This window comes from Macaca fascicularis, chromosome 3 (assembly GCF_037993035.2).
Source record: "Macaca fascicularis isolate 582-1 chromosome 3, T2T-MFA8v1.1".
Lineage (NCBI taxonomy): Eukaryota > Metazoa > Chordata > Mammalia > Primates > Cercopithecidae > Macaca > Macaca fascicularis.
Genome location: NC_088377.1, coordinates 86,031,215 through 86,051,148, shown reverse-complemented (window position 1 = coordinate 86,051,148; position 19,934 = coordinate 86,031,215). Strand labels below are relative to the sequence as shown.

The 19,934-nt window shown below is 46.5% G+C and overlaps 1 protein-coding gene across 48 annotated transcripts in view; it reads right to left on the bottom strand.

Annotated features, from left to right (window-relative positions):
• CAMK2B (calcium/calmodulin dependent protein kinase II beta) overlaps window positions 1–19,934 on the bottom strand; it is a 109,603-nt gene that overhangs the window by 67,873 nt on the left and 21,796 nt on the right. For 8 of the 48 annotated variants that reach the window (XM_065542031.2, XM_074035105.1, XM_074035104.1 and 5 more), the window contains exon 1: window positions 5,832–5,929. The exons of the other annotated variants lie outside the window; for them this stretch is intronic. In XM_065542031.2, coding sequence (XP_065398103.1) covers window positions 5,832–5,857 — 26 coding nt within the window. In that variant the 5' untranslated portion in view covers window positions 5,858–5,929. Of the gene's footprint in view, window positions 1–5,831; window positions 5,930–19,934 lie in introns of those variants that run through there. 48 annotated transcript variants of the gene reach the window in all.

Here is a 19,934-nt window from a genome sequence, read left to right as displayed (position 1 = left end):
CCTCGGGTAGATGGCTGTGAGTCAGAAACTGTGAGGAAGTGGGTGCTCCTCACAAGCCACTCTCAGCTGGCCCCACTCAACACCAGCAGAACAGAGGCCGGCTTCCCGATGGCTGGCAGAGCCCTGGCAGATGGCACGCCCTGGGGGGCTGTGCAGAGAAGGAAGATCGGTCAGGCCCTCGGGAGGGCGGCGGATGGGCCCCGTTCAGCTTCTGTGTGACCCACAAGCCTGTATCCTTGTGGGTTGGCTGGACCAAGAGTCTACGTCCACAGGTCTCTCAGCAGGCATCCTCAGGGGCTCTGTACCACATCCATGAGGCCCTGCTGAGTCCTCCCTAGAGGGAAATGAAGCTGGCCTTGTCTGGAAGGCCCAGCTCCAGAGGGCAGTTATATTGGGATTTGGTGCAGTTGGACATGGAGACTCAAGGAAAGTTTTGTAGGGAGGGAGAAACATCACATCGTTAAACTGCAAAGCTGGAGGAGAGGGTCCTGAGATCCTCCACTGTCCAGGTGTCATCGCAGAGGCCATGGAGGCCCAGGGTAGGGGCAAAGGGATATTCACGAACTGGCAGCCTGGGGGTAGGGAGAGGGGAGGAGGGATGGGGCACAGAGGGAGCTGACCAGCACCAACCATGGTCCAGAGCCCAAGAGACACATGGAAGGAATGCGGTTAAGGCTGCTGAGGCCATCGAGAAGAGGCCCTGAACGTACCGCACAAAGCCTGGCCTGCGGAGGAGCTCCTGCCCCAGCTTCAGGGCACCCTGAGGGAGTCAGTGCCACCCAATGGGAGCCACAGAGCCTATGAGGCAGGAGGGGAGGGGGCCAGTGCCCACCAGGAGGCACCGAAGAATCTGACTAGTCACCACTGTTGATTTAATTTGATTTCAGATTATTTTCTAAGAACAGCACATGTAAGGCAAGGGTCCTGGACAATAAATGTCACATGAAGGGTCTGAGTCCAGACAGAAGGGCTAGCGGATGCTTTCGGGCTGGCGCTGGGAGAAAGGGGGGCTTGGAGGAAGCCCACCACCAGGCAGGCACCCACCAGTGCAAACCTGAGCATGCACGGCCCTCCCGTGTCTGCGCCTGCAAAGTGCCCAGCCTCCCCTCCCAGACAGCTTCCTCGGCCTGGACAGCCTGAGAAACCCACACGGGAGTGCAGGCCAAGGACTCTGCGTGGTGGAAGAGGAGCATCTTACATATGAACACTGTTTTATCTACAGTCCTTCGTGGAGATAAATCTTTGTAAAAGAGTACTGTTCAATTCCTCAGAAAGATAAATAATTACACTAAATCTAATTGAACATTTTCTTAATGACTCAGGTCTTATGAGCAGTGATTGTGCTTGGGCGGCCGCTGAGCTGCATCTTAGCTTTTTAAAGTCAACCCGTGAACAGGGACAGGGGCTGCCTCAGGAGATGTGGGGGGGAGACGCGGCAGGGGCAGGCGTGGCGGGGGGAGATGACGCAGCGGTGGGAGACTCCGCGGGGGCGCTCACTGTTCACTCCGCATTCTCTTGCTCTGCTTGATTTTTTCACCATGTGCATCAGTTATGTTCTCAAAATGTTTTTAAAGAAAAATATAAAGAAAGGATTATTGTTTTTAACATATAACATTAACTTGGGAGATTGAGGTGAGGGCAAAGACCATGGGCTTTTTGCCTGGTCTGGCTTCAATCCCGGTTAGACAGGGTGACATAGCTCTCTGAGCCTCAGTTTCCCCATCCATATGACCAAGCAGAAGGGCTTTCTGGGGCCACTACTGTGTGGCTGTTTGCCAGACTTCTTGATCAGGAGAGGTGAGAGCTTCCAGAAACGAGTCCTGAGCTACCATCTGTCGCGCTCTGACCCCTAGAAGGCTCAGTGGCCTCAGTGGCCGCAGGGCTGACCTGGCAGGCCTCCACTGCGTGCTCTGGACCAGGCCCTGAAGGGAGCCGGGAGTCTGGGCCTCCCTGCACTGGGACCCGATCACACACTGCAGGGCTGACCCTCAGTGGGAAGTTCAACACACTGCACATCTATGCCAAGCTGATGATGCCCGTAAGGCACCGCTGTGGTGAGCCCATCCCGGGAGCCAGGAGGACACCCAAGTGCAGCTTCCCACCAGCACAGCAGCCTCCCAGCTGCTGGCCGGACTCAGGTATAGGAGCAAAGGGCGGCAAGCCACAGCTGTTCCCAGCACATGACATCCACGCACCATACCACCAAGAGTCTGGCAGCAGGTGGGTGGGTCTAGGGATTCCTCCAGTTGGTCCCTCTCCCCTCCCTGGGTCAGGCAGCCCCTTTCTCCTCTGCAGAAGGCTCCAGAGCCACCCCTGCACCATCGGCCTGGGTCAGAGCAGTCAGCAATCAGCGAAGGCGGGGCAGGGAACACAGGTAAGACTGCCAGAGCCAGGGGGCCAAGGCCAGGCAGCCCACAGAGGAAGGAGGAAGGCATGGCTGGGGGCCTTGGGATGAGTGTAGGATGGGAGCACCAGGCCGCACAGCTGCAGTGACATACGAGGTGGCAAGCACAGTGCCAGGCACCCGGCAGACACTCGCAGGAAGGGCCCGGGGTGCAGGGCCCGGGGGTGAGGAAGGCCCTGCTCTTGGACACAGGCCTGCAGGTGGGGTGGAGGGCACCCTCAAGAAGAGAGGACAGGGTCCCCTTTCCCAGGGACTCGGATGCCCCCAGAGGGAGAAGGTGGCCAGCTGGGGGAAGAGCAGGAGGGCCGGCTCCCAAAGACACCACTGCCCCCTCCGCCCTGCTCCTGGGCTCTGCCTCTCCCACGCCTTCTGTCCCCCACCGCAGCCCCAGACCTTCTCTGAGCCCCAGTGTCATCGCCGTACCCAATCTCTCCCTCTCCTCTCTCCTCTGGGGGACTTAAGGAATGCATGCTTAAGTCTCCCACCCCAGTCATTTGCCTGCTTCACCCACCACTTCCCCTAAAGAGCACCCTGAAAGGGGCTCCTCCCCATAATGGCTGTCCACCCGCACCCATCCTGCCATCTCCCCAGGGGACTTGGGCTGGCAGCTGCAGATCCACCTCTGCCTCCTCCCCTTCCTGGTGGTTCTGCCACTTGCCAGACAGCAATCTGTCACAGGAAGCCCCTTTGGAAGTGTCAGCCCTCTTGAGAAGCGGCCACAAACACATTTAGCATGAGCCATGCAGGCCACGGCTGGGGCCCCAACATCTCTGGCTTCCCCCAGAGCAAAGAAGCCAGCACCATCAACATCCTCCCTTGCAACCCACTGCTTGCCCGCCAGAGTTTATAAACATTGAGAGACAACACTGACAAAAAGCCTAGATCTGCATCGTAAGCCTGTCCCTGCTGCCAAGGGCAAACTCCTATGTGTCCTTCAAGATCCAATGCAAACAGCTGCCCCCTTTCCCAGCTCTCACAGAAAGTCAGCTTGGTCTTTAGATATTGCACCTCTCATGTTCCTTAGGTTAGTTTACTTAATTATTTACCTGTTCACTTTTGCCACTCCCCATTCCAGTGGCTCTCTATGGGCAGAGTGCCCTATACTCTGGACCTAGGTATCAGGCACAGTGCCTAGGCTGTGATATAGGAGCAAGAACTGACCTGCAAGCAATACAGTGGGCTGTGGAGCGTGGAGCTGCTGGGCCTCAGGGATTGTCCAGCCCAGTAGTACAGGAAGAGCGGCCCCTAGAGTGTCCCAGCAGGAGGGGAGACCCACCAAGGTTTCCGGGAACTGTGGGTAGATGGGTCTGTGCTACAATGAGGCCATAAGGCTCTGGTCAGAGCCAGGGGGTACCCCAAGTAAATAAGGCCTGGAGCTTAGGCTCCCCACCTCCCCACCAGCGCACACACAGGCTCGAAACCCTGTCTTCTTGTTCGGAAGCACGGGTGGGCCTAGCAGGTGGCAGCATGGTCCTCAGGCTCAGCAAAGAATGCCTTGGATGGCACTGCAGGTGCACAGACTGACCGCACGCCTGCCCCTGGGGTGTGGCCCGCCCCAGGCAGCTGCAAGGGCACAGTGGGTTGGGGCAAAGGCAGGAAGTAGCTGGAAGAGGTGCTCCTATGGGATCCCAGGTCGATGTTCCTGTGGGCTGCGAACTGCATCTGAACATCAAGGTTGCCTGCATGATGGCCTGCGTGGGACGAATGCTACTGAGCCAGGCTGAAAGCAATTTTGAATAACCTGTTCAGATCATGAGGCCCCCGGGCACCTAGCATATTACGGTGCTTTTAAAATCAAATAAAGCTAATCAAAACAAGAAAACACTCTTTGAGTCCTTGCTTTGTGGAAGGCTCTGAACGCTGTCTCATTTACAGTGGGATCAAGAGTACCAGGGTAACCTGTCCTGAAAGAGAAGGGGAAGAATGATGAGAATGTAGCCCCAGAACTACGTGGCCTGTTTCTATGACTGCACCTGCTCGGGCACCTCCTTTATTGCAGGGGGCTCAGCCTCCTCGCGTGATAATGGGGTGAAGGCCACCTGCGAGGAGAGGTGCTGAGTGTAGCTGCCCTGACTGCAGCCACCCAGGGCAGTTGGTGTTTCACGGGCATCCTGTGGGCTCCCGGGGCTTCACGGGCAGAGGCGGCAGGAAGCGTCATTGTCTGCAGGATGCCCCATCCGCCTCTGTCTCCTCCTCACATCCAGTCTATGGCTTCTCTGGCTCCACAACAGACTGCTGGTCCAGGCCCTGGCTTTCCCAACTCTGAGCTATCCCCCCACCCCCATGCCTGCCTCTTCCCTCCAGTCCCCACTTGAAACCAGGCACCTGTTGCTGACTATCCATGGCTCCCACCAACCCCCACGGAGCTCCCCACTGCAGGTGGCTCTGTGACCTGCCCTGCTTTCCACTAGGAGCTGGTTGCAGTGCGGCCCTCCCCAGCTTCCCACACCTCTCCCCGGCGAGCTGGGAGGAGGTGTGTCCCTGAGCAGCATGGCTGGAGTTCATGTGAGGGCCCAGAGAGCAGGAATATGCTGGGTCTCACTCGCCTTGCCCCCAGCAGGACCACACAACAGCCCCTCTAGGGCCCTCTCATGCCTCACCTTCACTGGTGAAGAGTGGGGGTTACCATGATTACCGGCTGTTGGGGTGCCAGTTAAGACACTTGGTAATGACACCAGAGAGGGAAGGTTGGACCCTGGGTCCCCACCGCCCATCCCGTGTGGTCACGCAGACCTTGCTCAGGCGCCCTCCCCAGCCACCTCACAAGGGCTGGTGACTTCCATCAGTAATATAGCAGTGATTGTCCCCCTACACAGAATGAGGTGACACATGTACCAGCCACAACACAGTATCCAGCATCCAGAAAGAGCTGGCAGCGTGATTCTGCTGTCAGGATGGCATGGGCGGGGACCCGGGCTCTCGGGGCTGCCTCGTGCATGTGATCCCCACGACAGGCTGCTGAGCTCCTGCAGGGCAGCGCTGGGCCACACAGGATCAAAGCGGCCTCTGCATTAGCCCACTCAACACTTGGATTCTGTTCCCTTAGAGGAAATTTCGGAGGCAGCAGCTTCTCTCCCTGTTCCTCTCTCTGCCTCCCGCAGCCCATGTCCACAGCGTCCAGTTTCCTCCCCGAGCACTGGGGCCTGTGCCACCCGAGCCAGGGCTGCCTGCCTCAACCCTGAGCCTTGCAGGTTGGCTGCAGTTCACAGGCGTGTGCACACACACGCGTGCACTCTCCTCATTCAGACGTTGCAGAATGGGCTGGAAATGCCTCTCGGATTCCCAACAACAGTGACAGCCAAGGGCCATGGGACCCCTTTGATGTACAGCACGGCCACACGCAATCCCAGGAAGTTCTTAAATTTTAGAATTTTAGAAAGAAGCTACGGAGCCTTGAGTAAAAGCAAAAGATCCAAGTCTGGCTGACCTGTTTTGTAAATCGAAATTTCCCATCCAGGTTTTGCGTGTGATGCTCCCCACGCGGGCCAGGCACTGTCTCCGTAGTAACAAGCACAGCTCCCTCCCCCCGCAGGTCCTCCAGAGCAGGTCCTTCTGGAAGAGTCTGGGCCAGCCACAGAAGCACTCTCAGGCTGACAGCTTTATTTGCTGCTGTAAATTAATAAATGGTTGTTCTGAAACCAGCCTCAGGCCACCTATGTCCTTTCTTGCCTGGCTGGCCCCAGGTGGGCTCCACGAGGAGGCCTGGGCTAGGGGTGGGGGACACCCAGAAGGCACAAGTCCACTGACCTCATGCAGACCTTCGTGTTTTTCCTGTATGGGTGAAACTAAATCAAATTGGTATTTATTTGTGTGTTGGCTTAAAAACACAGTTCCTACCTTTGATTAAAATGAGCTCTTGGGAGTGCCAGAGGGGGAGGTCCTTTTATATGCTAATCTTGACCTAAGCAATTTGGTGGAAACAGTAACTTTTATATGGAACAGAGTGCTGAGGTTGTTGTGGGTTTTTTCTTTTGTGTATTTTTCTGCTTATGATAATGCAAAAACATAACTCATGTTCACAGTAGATGGAATATATGTTTGTATTATTGTTATGTTTATGATGTTTGCTATGGAGTAAACAAGAGGGTCTACAGAACGCGTTGACGTCGCCTCCATAACCCACAGCCTGGTCAGTAGGGCCCCACCGCTGTTTGTATGTGTGCAAGTGTGCAGCTCTGCACCATGGGGAGGTGTCTTCTTACACGATCAGGGGGCTCTTGCTGCCACTTTCCACTTTGTCCCCTCACTATGTCCCCCGCACTGTTAATGAAGCCTCAACAGCATGATCTGACAGCTGCATACTTCTTTGCACGGTATTTACCCATCCCCAGCCTCTCTGACCCTGGGGTTTGGGCAAGGGAGGACAGTATTTGGGCTTCTGAGGAGTTTTGGACAAGCATGTGCCCCGCCAGGCAGGAGCTGGAGTCCCCAAGCCCAGAGCAACATCCCACAGGGAGGCGGGTGGGCATTCCTCCCTGCAACTGGCAGGACGTTCCCCAGGCAGGTGCATTCCGAGCCCCCAGGGCTGTGTTGTCCACTCTGCTCAGGGCCCAGGCATCCTGGGTTCTAAAAAGTAGGTCTGAGGTGTCCCTACTGGAGACAAGCAGCTGGACACACTCATTTCTGCTTGTGAGACCCAAACTCGCTGTGGCCTGGGCCGGCACCCAAGCACGTGCCTTATCAGCACGGGAGTTCCTATTTTGTATTTGACTTTTGTATTTAACATGACTTCACACACGAGTCCCACATTTTGACCGAGATCACATACTCACTTATAGGAAACAACATTCCCTCAAGTTGACACACCACTGATAGCTGGGTGCTGCCTCGATTAGCAAGCGTTTAGGAGGTCTCTAACTTCTCTTCTCAAAAATGGCCTGCCATGACTGTTTCAGTTATTTCAGTAGCGTTCACTTCCAAAAGCACAATTCACGTCAATTCTTCCAAACTTGGAATCTGGGTAGCTCATACAGCCCCAGAGAGAGTTCCCAAAGCTCTTTCCTGCTTTGGCCCAAGGGCTCCCCACCGCCAGCTTCGGAGCCCAATGAGAGCTGAAGTCCTAACTTATCCATGCTTTATGAGTCTGCTCGGGCTGCTGCAACAAAGTACCACCAACCAAGCGGTTTAAACAACAGATATATGTTTTCTTACAGTTCTGGTGGCCAGAAGGCAGAGATTAGGGCTGGTTCCTTCCTAGGGCTGGGGGGAGAATCTGTTCCTTACCTCTCTCCTTGGATTCCAGTGCTGCCTGCAATTCTTGGTGCTAGTTGGCTTCTAGATGCATCACCCCAATCTCTGCCTTCACAGTTACATGGTATTCTCTCTGCGTGTGTCTCTGTGTCCAAGAACACCCGTTTATAAGAACGCCAGTCACATCTCCAATATGACCTCATCCTAACTTGACTAATTACATCTGCTACTATCCTATTTCCAAATACAGTCACATTTTGAGGACTGGGCTTCCACATACATGAATTCTGGGGGATGCAGTTCAGCCCAGGATGCAAGCTGAGCCCAGGTCTGCCTTGTGGAATCTGCCACTGTGTGCAGCTACAGCAGGCAAACACTTCCCAAATCACACTCCTCAAACATAAGCTTCACAGGACATTAACAGATGCTAGGTGTAAAAGGGGTTCTGTGAGAAAAGGAGTTTGGGAACCAATAGGTTAGACAATGCTTCCTTCCTTCCTTTCTTTAACTGCAGGACTTCTCAGGGCCTTTAATGGGATCATCTGTACTGTGAATCTCCAAGAAGGGAGTATGAGGTTCATCCTTTTCTTAACCTATTTGACCACAGAAATCTTTATTCAAAAAGGCTCTGGAGGGCCAGGAGTGGAAGGAGAAGGAACTTCTATTCTTAGGACTCAACACTGGCCCCTTTCTGAAACCTGTGTGATCCACTGAAGCCACAACAGATACTTCTGATGAAATGAACACATTAACAAAGAAACACATGGCAAGAGCCGGGCAGAAACCTCTCCTGTCCATCAACCTGATGTCCACAGGCTCATCCAAGGAACACCCAAATTTGACGGCTCCACCCCACAGCAGCAGCCACTGCCCTGGGGTCTTTGTGGGTGCATCTCAGAACGAGAAAACCCCAGCAGAACACTTTCTGCTCTCTGCCCCTCTCAGCAGAGTGGTGTGGCTGCCCCTCTCGGCCTCCTGGGGACCAGGCGCCCCTCCCATCAGAGCCCCTCTCTCAGGGGCAGGGCCCTTCCCACCCACCTGTGCAGGAAGCCACTCGCTTCGGTGCTTCAAAGTCTCAAACCTGCCAGGTCCCTGGTCACTGTTCTGCTAAATTTCCTCCCAGATACTGAATGGCTCATCATCCGGTCAAGCCAGGAAAGTATATTCAGAGACACCATTTTCTTCACATTTTTGACAATGCTATGAGCAGAGCACAGGCCATTTCTTAACCAAATACGCTCATGACAAAATCCCCCATATGCCCTGGTGAGGTTCACAGGGGAATGGTGATGCACGGGAGCGCTTCCACATTTTCACATGGGTCAACGTGGTCGTGGTCACTTCCAGACAGCCAGATCGAGTCTGTACAGGTTTTCCTCCCATATGTTGACAATCCTGTATAGCAGTGGTCCCCAGCCTTTCTGGCACCAGGGACTGGTTTTATGGAAGGCAATTTTCCCACAGACTGGGGCGGGGGCTAGGGAAAAATAGTTTGAATAGAATGAAACCGTTCCACCTCACATCATCAGGCGTTAGTTAGATTCTTTTAAGGAGCGCGCGACCTAGATCCCTCGCTTGCGCAGTTCACAATAGGGTTCGTGCTCCTATGAGAATCTAACACCGCCGCCGATCTGACAGGAGGCAGAGCTCAGGCCGTGATGCTGGCTTGCCCACGGCACATCTCCTGCTGTGCAGCCCAGTTCCTGGTCCGTGTACTGGTCCTAGTACTGGTCCGTGGCCTGACGGTACCCGGCTGTATAGGATAGCAGAACAGTGTGATTTTTGACTTGTTTCTGTAACACTGTCTTCAATTTCGGCCTCAGGGGCCTCAGGTTTCATACTGCCCAGACCCACGGCCAGGATCTGCTACAGCCAGGACCCTCTGGGTCATCCTGGAGAGCTCAAGGCAAGAAAGCCAATGACAGCAAGGCAGTGGGCAGCAATCTGCAGTCGGGTGAGGTCCGACTGGCTCTCAAGGCTCTACACATCCCCAGAAAGCTAATTCTCCCTCTTCCCACCCAGCATCCCACACACCTGGCTGACCCCTCTCCAAGGAAGGAAACCCCCAGTCTCTGCCTCTCTTCTCGGGTCCTCCTGCTCTCACCAAAGTCCCCAACCCCAAGGGACCACATCAGACGCCCCGTCTGTGTATCACAGGGCCGACGGAAGGGGTGCAACAAGAGGCAGGACAAGGGCACAAGCATCCTGGGATGCATGCTGCTGATGTGATGGGTGGCCTGATACGTGGCGCGCACAGGTAGCAAAAGGGCTATGGAACAGACAGTTGGTCCCCAGGCACTGATTGCTCCCTCTCTGTCCCGGCGACCAGCCCAGAACAGGCATGCAGAAGGCACTGGGCAGTGCTTGCCCAGGGATGGTGGGAACGCTGGGGCTTGGCTGCACGTGCCCTGGGATTGATTGGCAATGTCTGCACTGAGCACCAGAAGGGGACCACGGATGCACATCATGAGATCTCTATGTGTGATTTAGAAAGATCTATGAGTCAACAGGCTACCTCCTGGCCCTGGATCAGTCCCTCCTGATTTGTATAAGTGTCATCTCCTGGCCCTCTGCTCCTCATCTCCCCAAAGGGCACCCAGGCCAGCACCCTCACCACCTTGGTACCCTGCCCATAGCTTGGCCATATATAGGCTGGTGTATGTTTGTATGACAATTCTGTGGGGGTGCTGGCCTCTCTAAGACCAAACAGGACCCTCCCAGGACACTACGGCAGTGCACCCACCCCGCCCAACAAAAGGTCAGCTAGGTCCCAGGGAAGAGCAGAGTCAGATACAGATGGAGATTGGCAGATGCTGATGGTGTATCCCTCCCAGCAGGCGCTGCACTTTCTGTCCCACCTGGGATGCGGAAAGTCAAGGGAAGACAATCAAGGCCCACAATTCTGGACTCAGAAAAGCCAAGGGGAGATTAGAAAGATGGGAGGTTTGAATCAGGAAGACCTGGGGTGAATTCTGGACTTATAACTTAGTGCTGGTCTGCAAAATGGGTTTGATGATACCTATTACACAGGGTTGACGTGTTAGAATAACAGGTGTCTACCTCAAATGACACTGAAAAATAACTTCTGGGTAGATTTTTTTAAAATACCTAAATGTAAACAAACAAACAAACAAACAAAAAAACCCTAAAAAATGTAAAAAGTAAAGCTTAAAACATTGGTCTAGCATGTGAGAAGCTTGGAAGTCGTCACTCCTGTTCTTACAGACAAAAAGCTAAACAAACTGAAAATCAACAACTCTTCTTAGATCCATCAGAGAGCTGAGGTTGCAGGAAAACTGCTGCCTCCAAAACTGGCAGATAGAGAGAATTACAACTTACCATCACTTCTCAGCCTTTCTTTAAAATCAAGTGTGGAGAATCACAACTTACCAGGGCAGAAACCTCCATGGAACCAGTACTGGGGCAGGAAAACCTAAACTGTAATTGCCGAATTGCTAAATGCTCAGCGTGGACAAGTCTGAGAATTCCAGGGTGCACAGCCTTAGCAGGGCGCACCCACACTTTTGTAAGTTCTACCTCCAGGAGCCCTACCAGGTTCTCACAGCAAAGACTGCAGGAAAACACCCCAGGGCTTCTAGCAGGGGGAGGAGAAAAGTATTCATTTTGAAATGTGCCAGAGCGTTCTGTTCTTCTTAACAAAGCCTGCCCTCAGGAGAAATTATCTTACTACAGCCCAACCTGCTGGGGCTTTATCAGAGCCAAACCTGCCTTGGGGAAGGGAAATACCCAACTCCAGCCCCCTCCAGCCACCCTGTAGTACATAAGCCAGTGGAAGGGAAAGACTGAGAAGCACTTGTGAAGGTCACAGCACAGGGGCAGACACACGCTGACTAAAATACTGAGGCCTAATTATAGGAGTACAGAATGCTTCCTTTCCCCCAACATCCTGCTGTCACATTACTGAAGGCCTGTTCACCACATCCCTTTTACCCAGTACATCATGTCCAGCTTTCAATAAAAAACTACAAGGCTTATAAAAAGGCAGAAAAAATAGTCTGAAGATACAGAGCATGCACCAGAACCAAAGCTTTTGGGAACTATCAAACCGGAAACTTAAAACAACTGTAATTCCCATGCTAAAGGCTCTAATGGGAGAAGTGGACAACATACAAGAACAGGTGGGTGATATAAGTAAAGAGATGGAAGTTAAAATGCTAGAAATCAAAAATGCTGTAACAGAAATAAATAATTCTTTGATGCAGACTAGACACAGCTAAAGAACCAATCAGTGAGTTTGAAAACGTATCAATAGGAACTTCTAAAACTAAAATGCAAAGACAAAAACAGAATGAAAAAGACAAAACAAAATAATCCAAGAACTATGGAAAAATTACAAAAGATATAAACGCATACAATGGAAATATCAGAAGGAGAAGAAAGGGGAAAAGCAGAATAAATATTTGAAGTAATGTTGACTGAGGCTTTCCAAAATTGAAGCCAGGCACTAAACCACAAATCCAGGATGCTCAGAGAATTCCTAGCAGAAGAAATACCCCAAAGTGTACATCTGGTCATATCACATCAAACTGCAGAAAATCGAAGAGAAAATCTTGAAATAACCCAGAAGCAAAAAATGCCTTACCTTGTCAAGTGGCAAAGAAGCATTACATCAGACTTCTCAAGCTCACAAGAAGAGAGTGGAGTAAAATATCTAAAGTGTTGAAAGAAATGAACCACCAACCTAGAATTCTGTATCCAGAGAAATTATCCATCAAAAATAAAGGAGAAACAAAGATGTTCTCAAACAAAAATTGAGGCAATTGGTCACCAGTATACCTGCCTTGTAAGAAATGTTAAAAGAAATTATTCAGAAAGAAGGAAAATGACATAGCTCAGAAACTTGGATCTACATAAAGAAAGGAAGAGACTGAGAGAAGAAATAAGTGAAGGTAATATGAAATCTTTTTTCTAATTATTCATTGATCTAATAGATAACAATTTGTTCAAAATAATGATACCAACAGTGTATTTGGTAATTATCATTTATGGATAAGTGAAAGAAAGCAACATTATCAGGGATAGGAGAGAGGAATTAGAAATACTCTGCTATAACCTATAAGGTATTTGCATTACTTCATTACCTGTGAAATGGTATAGTGTTATTTGAGAGTGGACTTGGGTTAGTTGTAGAGGTATATAGGTATATTGCAAACTCTAGGACAACCACAGAAGAGAAAGAGGAAGAGAGGAAAAAGAAGAAGAAGGAGAGTAGGAGGAGGAGGAGGAGAAGGAAAAGGAGGAAAAGAAGGAGAAGGAGGAGGAGGAGGAGCAGGAGGAGGAGGAAGAGGAGGAATGCTAAGAGAAGCAAGAGAGGAGAGAAAATGGAATAATATAAAATGCTCAATTAAACCACAGAAAGCAGAAAAAGAGTAGAAGACAAAAAAAGAAACAAAGAAAAGAAGGAAAAATAATAAACAGAAACAAATGTGGTAGCTATCAATCCAACTATATCAATAATCACTTTAAATGTCAATGGGTCTATATACGCAAATTAAAAGACAGAGATTGTCTTATTGGATCAAAAAACAAGACCAAACTATATGTCATCTACAAGAAACCTATTTAAATATGAAGACACAAATAAGTGAAGAGTAAAGGCATGGATACTACTCAAAGTTATATCTACAGATTCAAGTGAAATTCCTATCAAAATTCCAATGACTTTTTTGCAGGGGGAAAAAAAAAATCTTAAAATTGATATGGAGTCTCCAGGGACAAAAAAATGGTCAAAATAATCTTGAAAAAGAAAAACAAAGTTGGGGGACTCACATTTCCTGATTTCAAAACTTAATATAAAACTGGCCAGATGCAGTGCCTCATGCCTGTAATCCCAGCACTTTGGGAGGCCAAGGAGGGTGGGTCACTTGAGGTCAGGAGTTCAAGACCAGCCTGGCCAACATGGCCAAACCCTGTTCTCTAATAAAAATACAAAAATTAGCCGGGCATGGTGGTGCACACCTTTAATCCCAGCTACTCGGGAGGCTGAGGCAGGAGAATCACCTGAACCCGGAAGGTGGAGATTGAAGTGAGCTAAGATCATGCCACTGCACTCCAGCCTGGGTGACAGAGTAAGACTCCATCTCAAAAACAAAACAAAATGAAAAACCCAACCTGAATACAAAACTATAATAATCAAAATGGTCTGAAACTGGCATAAGGACAGACACAGAGACCAATGGAATAAAATAGAGTGCCCAGAAATAAATTCTCCAATATATTGATTTTCAACAAAGGAATAAAATAGAGTGCCCAGAAATAAATTCTCCAATATACTGATTTTCAACAAACCAATATATTGGTTATTCAATGGAGAAAGGACAGTCTTTTCAACAAGTGGTGATGAGGAAACTGGGATACTCACATGCAAAACAATGAAGTTGGATCCTTATCTTATACAATATACAAACAGTAACTGAAAATGAATCAAAGACCTAAATTTAAGGCTAAAATTATAAAACACTTAGAAGAAAACATAGGTGGAAATCTTCATAACATTGGATTTGGCAATGATTTCTCGGATATGACATCAGAAGTGCAGGCAACAAAAGAAAAATTAATTGGACTTCACCAAAATACAAAATTTTTGTGCATCAAAGGACACTATCAAGAGAGTGAAAAGACAACCCACAGAATTGGATAAAATATTTGCGACTCATCTATCTGATGTCGGATAAATATAGGAGAACTCCTAAACGTCAATAACAAAGAAACAAACAAGCCAATTCAAAAAATGAGCAAAGAACTTGAATAGACATTTCTCCAAAGTAGATATGCAAATGGCAAATAAGAGATGTTGAAAATATGTTCAACATCACTAGCCATGAGAGAAATCAAATCAAAACCGTAATGAGATACCACTTCACATCCATTAAGATGACTATTATAAATTTTTTTTTAATTAAAAAAAGCCTGAAAATAACAAGTGTTGGTGAGGGTGTAGAGGACTTGGAACCCTTGTGCATTGCTGGTGGGAATGTAAAATGTTGCAGCCACTGTGAAAAACAGTTTGGCAGCTCCTCAGAAAGTTAAACATAGAATTACCATATGATCCAGCAATTCCACTCCAAGGTGGATCCAAAAAAAATGTAAAGCAGGGACTCAAACAGATACTTGTATACAATATTCATAGCAGCATTATTCACAATAGTCAAAAGTAGAAGCAACTCAAATGTCCATTGACAGAAGAATGGATAAATAAAGTGTGGTCTATATATACAATGAATATTATTCAGCCTTGAAAAGGAAGGAAATCATGTCTACAACATAGACGTATCTTGAGGACATTACGCTAAGTGAAATAAACCAGTCACAAAAGACACAAATACCACATGATTCCCTTTATATGGGATACCTAGAATAGGCAAATTCATAGAGAGAAAGTAGAACAGTGGTTGCTGGAGTGAGGAGAGAAGGGGAAGTCAGTTTTTAGTGGGTACAGAATTTCAGTTGGGGAAGATGAAAAAATCCTGGACAATGATTGTGGTGATGGCAGCACAACAATGTGAATATACTTAATGTCACTGAATTGTATCCTTAGAAATGGTTAAGATAGTAAAATTTTTATGTATATATGACACAATTTAAAAATTAAAAACAAATAAAAAGAATAATTTTGATTAGCCAAATCAAAATACATATAACTGAACTGTCTACATGAATTAGAGAAAATAATCGTTTTAGGATCAATAATTTGCGATTGACCATTCTTTGTCCATTTCTGGACTCTACCATTTATTGTGTGATCCTGAGAAAACTCCTCATCTGTAAATGGAGATGATAATAGTATCTCTTAGAGCTTTTGGAAAAGTCAAAAACAATGTAGAGTCTGGTGCCTAGTAAAATGCTCAATAAATGTTAACCATGATTATTTCTTTCATGGATAAAGAATGGATTCTTTAATGGTAAATTATACATAATGTATAATTTTGTCTTACCATAATTTAAAAAAGCAAATGGATGGAGAAAGGTGTAGCATGCTAACAATAATTAAAATAAAGCTGGAGTAACTTTATGTATATGTGTGTGTGTGTGTGTATGTGTAGTTGTTCAGACAGGGTCTCACTCCGTCACAATCATGGCTCACTGTAGCCTCTACCTTCCAGGCTCAAGAAATCCTCCTCCCTCAGTCTCCCAAGTTGATGGGACTACAGGCATGTGCCACCATGGCTGGCTAATTTTTTTTATTTTTTGTAGAGATGGGGTCTTGCTATGCTCCCTAGACTGGTCTCAAACTCCTAGATTCAAGCATTCCTCTCACTTAGGTGCTGGGATTACAGGTGTAAGCCACCACGCCCAGCTATATATAGTAGAGACAGGGTGTTGCTATGGTGCCCAAGCTGGTCTTGAACTCCTAGGCTCAAGTGATTCTCCCACCTGGACCTCCTAAAGTGCTGTGATTACACGTGGGAGCCACTGCACCCACCCAGGAGTAACTATATTGATATCAGAAAAAAAAAAAAAAAAACAGATTTTACAACAAGGGAAATTATTGGGAATAAAGAAGAGCACTACATAATAATAAAGGGTTCAATTTTCTAAGATGATATGCAGTCCTAAACATGTGCGTACCTAACACAGAGCATCAAAATATGTGAGGCAAAAACTGATGGAACTGTAAGGATAAAAAGAGGATTCCACTATCATTGTTGGTGACTTCAACACAACTCTATCAGAAATGGACAGATCCAGCAGGCAAAAAATCAGTAAGGACGTGATTAAACTCAACAGCTTCATCAATCAACTAGCTCTAATGGACATCTATAGACTACTTCATCCAACAACAGCAGAATACATTTTCTTCTCAAGCTCACATGGAACAATCACCAAGATAGACCGCATTTGGGGCCATAAACACATCCTGATACATTTAAAATAATAGTAATCATACAAAGTATGCTCTCAGACTGCAATGGAATTACACTAGAAATCAGTAGCAGAAAGATAGCTGGAAAAGCCCAAAATACATGGAAACACCACACTTCTAAATGACACACAGACAAAAGAAAAAATGTCAAGGGAAATTTTAAAATATTTTGAACTAAATGAAAATACAACTTATCAAAATTTATAGAATGCAGCAAAGGTAGTCTTTATTATTTATTTATTTTTTAGGGACAAGGTCTCACTCTGTCATGTAGGCTGGAGTGCAGTGACACAATCATAGCCCACTGCAGTCTTGAACTCCTAGGCTCAAATAATCCTCCCGCCTCAGCCTCCTGAGTAGATAGGACTACAGGCACACACCACCATGCCCTGCGATTTGTTTGTTTGCTTGTTTGTTTGTTTGTTTAGAAACAGGATTTTGCAGGGCCGGGCGCGGTGGCTCAAGCCTGTAATCCCAGCACTTTGGGAGGCCGAGACGGGCGGATCACGAGGTCAGGAGATCGAGACCATCCTGGCTAACACGGTGAAACCCCGTCTCTACTAAAAAATACAAAAAAAAAACTAGCCGGGCGAGGTGGCGGGCGCCTGTAGTCCCGGCTACTTGGGAGGCTGAGGCAGGAGAATGGCGTAAAAACCCGGGAGGCAGAGCTTGCAGTGAGCTGAGATCCAGCCACTGCACTCCAGCCTGGGCGACACAGCGAGACTCCGTCTCAAAAAAAAAAAAAAAAAAAGAAACAGGATTTTTCTATGTTTCCCAGGCCAGTCTTGAACCAGGTGATACTCCCACCTTGTCCTCCCAAAGTACTGGGATTACGGGTGTAAGCCATTGCACCTGGTCAAAAGTAATCTTTAGAGGAAAATTTATAGCATCAAGTGCATACATTTTGAAAAGAAGAGGCCAGGCACAGTGGCTCACGCCTGTAATCCCAGCACTTTGGGAGGCCGAGTTGGGTGGATCACCTGAGGTCAGGAGTTCGAAACCAGCCTGGCCAACATGGTGAAACCCTGTCTCTACTAAAAATACAAAATCTAGCTGGGCATGGTGGCGCATGCCTGTAATCCCAGCTACTTAGGAGACTGAGGCACGAGAATCACTTGAACCAGGAAGTTGGAAGTTGCAATGAACCGAGATTGCGTCACTGCATTCCAGCCTGGTAACAGAGTGAGACTCGGTCTCAAAAAAAAAAAAAAAAAAAGAAAAGAAGAAAAGAAAAATCTAAAATCAGTAATTTAAGCTTCCACCGTAAGAAACTAGAAAAAGAAAAGCAAATTAAATCCAAAGTAAGCAGAAAAAAAGAATAAAAACTAGAGCACAAATCAATGAATTGTGCAAACAAGAAATTGATACAGAAAATCAACAAAGTCAAAAGCTAGTTATTTGAGAAGATCAATAAAATTGGAAACCTGCTAATCAGGTTAACTAAGAAAAAAAGAGAAAAGAGGCAAATTACTAATACCAGAAATAAAAGTGGGGCCAACACCACAGATCCCATGGATATTAAAAGACTAATAAAGAAATACTATGAAAAACTCTATGGCCATAAATTTGATAGCCTAGATAATATGAACCAACTCCTTGAAAGATACAATCCTCTAAAACTCACACAATGAGATATAGATAATATAATGTAAATAGAACTGAATCTCTAAAAGAAATTGAATGAGTGATTAATAATTTTCCAAAACAGAAAGCACCAGGCCCAGATTGGTTCATTGGTGAATTCTACCAAACATGTAAAGAAGAAATCATATCAATTTTCTAAAATCTCTTTTAGAAAATAGAAGCAGCAAGAATACTTGCTAATTCATTCCATGAGTATTAGCATTACCCTAATACTAAAACCAGACAAAAACATTATTTAAAGAAAAGAAATATACAGACCAAAATTTCACATGAACACAGATGCAAAAATTCTCAACAAAATATTACCAAATTGAGTCCAACAATGTATAAAAAGAATTATGTATCATGATCATGCGGGATTTATCCCAGGTATGCAAGTCTCGTTCAATATTCAAAAATTAATTACTATAATCCAATGCGTCAACAGGGTAAAGAGGAAAAATCACACGACTATATCAATACATGCAAAAAAAGCATCTGACAAAAATCCAACACAGTTTCACGATTAAAAACTCTCAGCAAACTAGGAATACAGTGGAGCTTTCTAAACTTGATTTTTAAAAAATCTACAAAAGACCTACAGTTTACACCATACTTCATGGTGAGAAACTGGATACTTTCCACTAAGATTAGGAACAAACCAAGTATGTTCCCTTTCACCACTGCTATTCAACATCTTACTGGAAGTCCTAGCTAACATAATAAGGCAAGAAAGGGAAATAAAAGATACACTTACTGGAAAGGAAGAAATAAAACTGCCTTTGTTCATAAATGATATGTCTATACAGAAAACCCCAAAGAATCAACAAAAAATTCCTGAAACTAATAAATGATTATAGCAAGGTTGCAGGATGCCAGGTTAATATATAAAAGCCATCTGCTTTCTCATATATCAGCAATGAAAGATTGGAACTGGAATTTTAAAACACAATACCATTTACATTTCATCCTCCAAAGTGAAATACTTAGGTATAAATCTAACAAAATATGTACAAGATCTATATGAGGACATTTACAAAACTCTGATGAAAAGTATCAAAGAAGAACTAAATAAATGCAGAAACAGCCCATGTTCATCAATAGGAAGATGAAATATTGTCAAATGTCAGTTTTTTCCCAAATTAATTTACCCATTCAATGCACTCACAATCAAATACCAGCAAGTTATTTTGCATATGTCAACAAACTGATTCTAAAGTTTATGTGGGGAGGCAAAAGATACATAATACAATAACCAACATGATATTGAAGGAGAAGAGCAAAGTCTGAGGTTTGTGAATACCAGATAGAGAAAGGACAGCCTTACCAACAATGGTGCCAGAACAACTGGATATTCAGATGAAAAAAAATGAATCTAGACACAGATCTTACACCTTTCATAATAATTAACTTAAAATGGGTCATAGACCTAAATGTAAAATGCAAAACTTTAACACTTCTAAAAAATAACATAGAAAATCTGGATGACTTTGGGTTTGGTGATGATTTCTTAGACACAATGCCAAAAGCACAATTCATGAAAGAAAAAATGATAAATTTGACTTAAAAGTAAAAAGTTCTGTTCTGTGGAAGACACTTACGAGAATTAAAAGGGAAACAACCACAGACTTGGAGAAAATATCTACAAAACACCTATCTGATAAGACTGGTTTTCAAAATATACAAGGAACCCTTAAAATTCAACAATACAGAAACAACCAGTTTAAAAATGGGCAAAAGATCTGAACAGATACCTCACCAAAGAAGATATATAGATGGAAAACAAGCATATGAAAATATGCTCGATATTATAAGTCATTAGGGAATTGCAAA